At 45.2% G+C, this 6725-nt stretch overlaps 1 protein-coding gene across 1 annotated transcript; it reads right to left on the reverse strand.

Annotated features, from left to right (window-relative positions):
- Positions 1 to 5200: 5200 nt before the first annotated feature.
- Positions 5201 to 6381, reverse strand: LOC136482355 (chalcone isomerase-like protein 2). The gene is made up of 2 exons (XM_066479561.1): positions 6176 to 6381; positions 5201 to 6069 (listed from the first exon to the last, which is right to left on the reverse strand). Coding segments are annotated over exons 1-2 (654 nt in total). The 5' UTR covers positions 6177 to 6381; the 3' UTR covers positions 5201 to 5416.
- Between the last annotated feature and the right edge of the window lie 344 nt (positions 6382 to 6725).

Raw genomic sequence — 6725 nt, forward strand, 5'->3', positions numbered from 1 at the left:
GGAAAACGTACCAAAAAAATAGGCTGAAATTTAAGGTATATAATTTAGTGAATGTACCGAAAATCATTTTATATGTACTATGAGTCATTAACAAAAGTTTATTTTGCCTGAGTAATGCTTGATCCTTTACAATTTATTTTCAGCAGAAGAAAATGTAATTAGCATTTTTTTTTTGTTTTCTAGAATGCACATCCACGCCATGTATCTCTTTTAGGGTCTGCTCATTGAAAAGGACACGAACAGCTCAAAAATCTTAGGGATGACGTCCTCACCAGCAAAGTCTAGCGCCCGGGGGGGGGGGGGGGGGGGGGGGGGTTGCAGGGGGGTTCACTGTGACATATGCTGGAACAACCCATTTTTTTACTAGAATTATGTTTGCATGAAAAAATACTCCCTCACAGTTTGGCACACCTCCACCAACTCTGGATCCACGAAAAACAAATCCAAATTTATTTTTTTGTAGCCCAATCTTATGTGCCAACAATCTGTTGGTCGCTAAAACTAGGATATAACAACGGACCGTCCAACAGTAAAGCAAAATAACAATAACGACAGACTGTCTATTGCGAAAACGAGATATAACGACTGACTGAACGTTACTAATCTTTAATGTCCGACCTTCCAATGCTATTTCAGTGCTTTTAACGACCCCCATGCGACGTTAATTTTGGGCTATGGTATAGTGTCCGGTAGTCGCCGCCTTAACCAATACAACTACATAATTTATTAGACAGCAGGCCGTCGAGCGCGGGGCTCGTGGCATTGATGTCGAGCGCGCGGGGCTCGTGGCGTCGATCGCGCGCGGCTCGCGGGGCCATGGCGTGTCGCCTCCCCTGCCATCTTCAACCTCTGGTCGGCCGCTCTGGTAGTCGCTGCCTTAACCAATACAACTACATAATTTATTAGATAGCAGGCCGAGTCCTAGTTCTTTTTTTATTGGAAAGTGACGGATCCTATCAGACTAAGACCCTAAGTATCCTTTTAGACTAAGAATCGAGAACAAAAATCCAATGACCGAGCCGAAAAAAATAATACAGGCTGCATACGCTGATTTAAAAAGGGAATAGGAGACTCATTACCTGCCAATGAAGTGATTTGTTTATGCATGTAATTGGATAGGTGCACGCATATGTGATTGGCTAGTTTTTAATAGGACACAGCAACATCGGTTTCGATATCTGTTTCATTACCATATACGAAGGAAAACAATACAGCCAAATCCGGAGCAACCGAATATTTAGATTAGGATTCCTATACACAGCTTATTTGGAATCGCAGAGGTATATTCTAACTCGTATGAGCACGGGTTATTATATACATAGGAGTTTGGACAAAAGAATTTCTCCATTGTCTGGTAGTTGAAGAAAGACGGACCAAAAAACAGCATGACTAAAAAATATGCTGAAATTTAAGGTATAGAATTTGGTGAATGTGCCGAAAATCATTTCATAGGTAGTATGAGTCATTAACAAAAGTTTTATTTGCCTGAGTAATACTTGATCCTTTACAATTTATTTTCATCAGAAGAAAATTTAATTAGCATTTTTTCCGTTTTCTAGAATGCACAACCACGCCACGTATCTCTTTTAGGGTCTGCTCATTGAAAAGGACGCGAACAGCTCGTCAGGTCGGGAGAAAGATGCCCCATGTTTTTTTATATTTTTTTATTATGCCCCTGACGTGTGCGCCGAGGTTAGCAGTGAGATAGAGAGAAGTGTGGAGCTGTACTAAACACTGAGATGAATCCCAAATGCATGGTATGGTGGATCTGGGTGGATATGGTGAATCTAGGTGGATCTGTAGCTAGTAGAGATCCGCCAAACATGCTTTATACATTCGCTGCCACATACTCCCATGACGCGTGCAGGCCGGCCCCTCCTGCCCCAACATTACATACTACTAGCTGTGCTCCTCTCCTATCATGTATTGATGACTCATGAGAATAGCCTGTCTTCAAAAACATTGCGTGCATACGCATTGTTCTTCTGCGTGATATTGGAGTTTTTGGTGCATTCGTCAGTAGTGACTGAGAGACGTGTAGCGGAGGATTAGATAAATACTAGATGATGAAACTGTAAACAAAGAACAACCCTACGGTAATCAAAGTCTGTGGATGCCAGCGAGAGAAAGTCGTTATAGGTTGTTGTGTTGTATGTGGTTGCTGTTACAATTATCTTCAGTGATCGAATCTGGAAACCTGGCTGCTTCGTTCCCATAGAGCTGGTCCATTGACCGTCAGTCCCGCAATGCAGCTGCACGGTAGGCGGAAAAATTGGTGGAGAATGTGCTGTAGTGGCTAAATTTTTTTGCGAGGTAGATTAAACATTACACAGTAGTTTAGATCTTCTGTTTGGACCTAAAATGATCTAAATTTTGGAGTACATGAGATCCAAACAGAGCCTTAAAGCATCTCCAAGAGACATTCTAAATTCCACAATCCATATCTTCGTTTGGCTAGCCACTCCATTCAAATTGTCTCTATATAATTCAACATACTCTAACAGACTAGCCATATCTACCACTCTATATTCTACGAAAAGGGGAGAAAAGAATAGAATTTTGGAGCAACACAAACTTAGTACTAGCTGTCAGTGTCACATAAGCTAATATAGCAAAGCACATCGGCCAACCAAATTTGGCTTCCGACTCTCAGGGAATAGCTCGTCAAATGGAATAGCAATGACATTAGCTAGTCTGTTGGAGATCAGATTTCTTGCATGTTAGCTAAAAATAGAAATAGCAAGTTGGATCCCAACACTCTTGGAGATGCTCTTATGCCACTATGATAGTATATTTTTAGCAACAGTCCGATCAGATTTTTAAGGATGGTTATAACCAATTCACTACGTCACACAGGGTTTGTAGGGGCGGCTCATGACCATTTATATGGGCGGTTTGGCCAGTCGCTCCTACCAAACCGTCTCTACAAATCATGCATTTTTAGGGGTGGTTCCCAGACCGCCCCTACAAATCGATTTGTAGAAGCGGCTGGTGTTATCAGCCACCCCTACAAACAGCCACCCCTACAAATCGATTTGTAGGGGCGGCTGTAGTACCAGCCGCACCTATAATACCTGTTTGTAGGGGCGGTTCAGTCTAGAACCGCCCCTACAGTACATTTTCCCACAAAAAAAATCAAATTTACAATTCAAATTCGACCAGAACATACATATGGCCATGTTTGTTTCCGCGTTCGCGTTGCGAGTGAGCGAGGAAAGCGAGATAATCCCGTCGAATGCCCCGCGACCAACGTTCTGAACCGCATTCGCTCAAGAGTATTATATAAACTACAAGCACAAGAGTATTATATAAACTACAATTACAAGTCCAATTCACAAGAATATATGCAATCCATCATTAAATAGACATAATTCACAAGATAAAACCAATATCAAATTCCATACACATTGTTATCAACGGACTAGAGCTAGCCTTTTAGTCTCAAAGGTGTTGGTACTGATGATTTCTACCTAAGTTAGACTCTCGATCATGGTAGATGCCTTTGACGTGTACAATCTAGTCCAATATGAAGTTGCAAAGGTTGCCAACGAGCTCTAAGAGTTGGTCATCGTTGTATGGATCTCTTTTCATTTCTTTCTCTTCTTTCCACTACAAGAGAACAAGTTTTGGTTTAGTATTTCATACCATGGACGAAGTTTTTATACTACGGGTGAAGAGGTTCAAACTTACCCTTAAGGGGTGTCTCCTGTAGGCACCGGTGTTACTCATCATAGAACATACATAGTATCAATAATGTACACTCCCAGGCTTCTGCTTGGGGCACTGTGTGTTTTGCATATGGAAATGTTAAGTAATGCTTTTGACAGCCATGTAATGGAGTACTGAAGAAGTAAGTTACACTTACCGCACATAGTAAGTTACTCATCATAGAACATACATAGTATCCACAAAATACATCGGAGCAGCTAGCGTCCGAACGTCTGAACGGAAGTCCGCGTCCAGACATAGCTCCTGCGCCCATGCCCCATCCACCCTGATCCACCATGCCCGTTACCGTTCGGCCCTTGGCTGTGCCCACGAGGTCTCATCCCCATCGTGCCCATGTCACCCGTGGCATCCCGTCACTGCCGCTCCCGCGTCCGCGGCCTCCATTTTCGGCATTGGCCCATACGCCAGGGACCACAGCAGCCGGCCTTCTCCGTGTTCGCCGGCGTCACTAGAGATGTGCTGTTATTTTGGGATGGAGGGAGTAGAGGCACGTGTGAAATAGGAATATCCTTTTATATTTTTTCCCGTTCAATTTAGTAAGAGGAGGATAGCCTAAATTCTGCCTAGTACTAGATTCATTTGGTCCATGGTAAAACAAAAAAAAAATACTATTGGATTATTGATCCACTAGAGAAGATATAGCAATGGCAGATCCACATGAAAAGACATAGCTCGACTACACTTCATCATCCCTTGCATTTGCAGTCCACATTGTGCGGTATGTTGGAAAAAGTTTTTTTTTAATTACGCCACCATATCTACGCGTTTCACACATGGTAGATAACGACTCCATTGACGGTTTTACAGTCGGGGAATGAAAAAAAAATAACACCGTAACATCCATCACTTATGTTTGATTGCGTTGCTTTCATAGGAATTGCCATGTATATTTCCCATCGTTGACTCTTTGTTAAAGGGAGTTCTTGCAAAATTTGCTACCGCTTTCAATAACCATCATTGCAATAATCTGTTTGCTTTTATGAAATTATTACAAAGACATAATCAGAACTGAAATTCCAGTGGCATTCTTACAAACAATTGGAATTTTTTGCAAAATGACCCTTATCAAACCATCCAAAGTTATCTTTGAGCGATATGCTTTCACCATGCTTTGGGCTAGAAACTGTAAATAGATTTAATCATTTTGCACGCTGGGCCGAGCCGACAAAAGTCAATCCTGGACATTACCCATTGGCCAAGTTTGGGCCTACCTTTTCGAGCCAGGCCTAGTTTTGGTTGGGGTGCCCGCTCTTTCTCTATAATTGCAAAAGGACTTGGGCTTGGCTTACCAATGTCCAAGCCTGGCCCTATTACAGCCATGGAGTGGGCTTGGCCTGGGTTGGACCAGATTTGCTCATGTCTTGTGCTGTAGCCTATTGCCGTACTCTTGAGAGGACGGATAGATTAAACTCTAAACTTGTTTATTTGATGCCTGAAGACTATATTTACAGAAGAAAGCTAAAATTGCATATAGAGGCAATATAATGAAGAGCGTTTATTCAGATGTATAGAGCATCCAAGGATTTGAGATCTCGTTCAAAAACCAGTCTTAGTTATTAAATTATTACTTGCAAATTTGCTGCAAACAACACACGAGACACCACGTACTACAGGACGGACATTCAAGAACTCAACGCACTGCACTTCCATCAGCCGGCCGGATCGGAAAAGGCAGAGCATCATATCATCACGCAGCGACGGCGAGCAGCGCGGCGAAACGGTCGGCGAGGCTGCGGACGGTGGTGGGAGACACGGCGTTCTCGCCGCCGAGGTACCACTTCTGGATCATGCCGGCGACGTGCTCGTTCTCCACCGTGATCCTGGCGTCGCCCTTGCCCTCCGTGACGAAGGTGATCTCGGCGGGCCCCGGAGTTGCGGGAAAATGGAACGTGATGACGGAGCCCGGCTTAAAATACTTGGACTGGAAGAACTCGGCCACCTTCTCGAGCGCCTCCTCTTCCTCATCCTCGTAGAGGTCGGCGGCGGCGAGGCGGTCCCGGACGGAGCTCTCCAGCTGCACGCCGTACTGCGAGCCCTTGATCTCCTTGATGACCACCACGCGGAGCAGCTTCTCGACGGGGGACGAGACGAGGGCGGACCAGAAGGCGGCGTCGGCCAGGAGCTCCTCCGCCGTCTTGCCCTTCCACGCGCCGAGGTGGCCTAGGAGGGTGGTGTCGGTGGTGTGGAGGTAGACTCCGATCGCGTTGTACTTGATCTGCAGGAAGTGGATCTCGATGTCCGTGATGCCGTTGGCTAGGAGGGAGAGAGGCTTGCCGCCGGCGGTGATCTCCGCCGGGAATGGGATGCCTTCAAAGGTGATCGTCTCCGTCTCCGAGCCCACTGCGAATGTAAGGCACGTACGAACGTTGCTCTTGGTCACACGATGTCTCGCCATACGATGAAACAAGAACGGGAATAATGGAAAGACGATCAACGATGTACTTACTCTTCGCTTGGTGTGGAGCGAGGACGACGTACGGCAAGCAGGGATGCGAGTGAGGAACTGAGGTAGATAGATAGAAGCAGAAGAACACAGCAAGGAAGAAGAAGAGTTGAGCTCTTGTGGTGACGCTGCTAGCTGCTGCTCCGAGGAGAGGAGAGGTAGCTGGGTAGGGTAAGTGCAGGAAGGAAGAGGGGATGCAATAAAAAGAGTGTGGGATGGAGCTAGCTACTAGTACGTGCTCGTGTATATATGTGCAAGGATGAGACAGGCTAGGTAGGAGGAGAGGCAGGGAAACGAGCAAGGGAGGTGGTGGCTGGGACCTAATAATTCCATCGATCGATTGACAACGAACTCCCCTAGCGCTAGGGATAGGACCGGAAGAGGCCAGACGGGACGGGACTACGGGAGTGGTAGGTGTATGGTGCGGCCAGCCAACAACAACTGTTCAACTTGCAGCGCCGACGACTATCGCCTATTCACTTGCTTATAAATCAGTATTTTTCTTTCACAATAAATCAGTCAACAGTACTTTCAACCATAACTTATCATCCAA

This window comes from Miscanthus floridulus, chromosome 9 (genome assembly GCF_019320115.1).
Source record: "Miscanthus floridulus cultivar M001 chromosome 9, ASM1932011v1, whole genome shotgun sequence".
Taxonomy (NCBI): Eukaryota; Viridiplantae; Streptophyta; class Magnoliopsida; order Poales; family Poaceae; genus Miscanthus; species Miscanthus floridulus.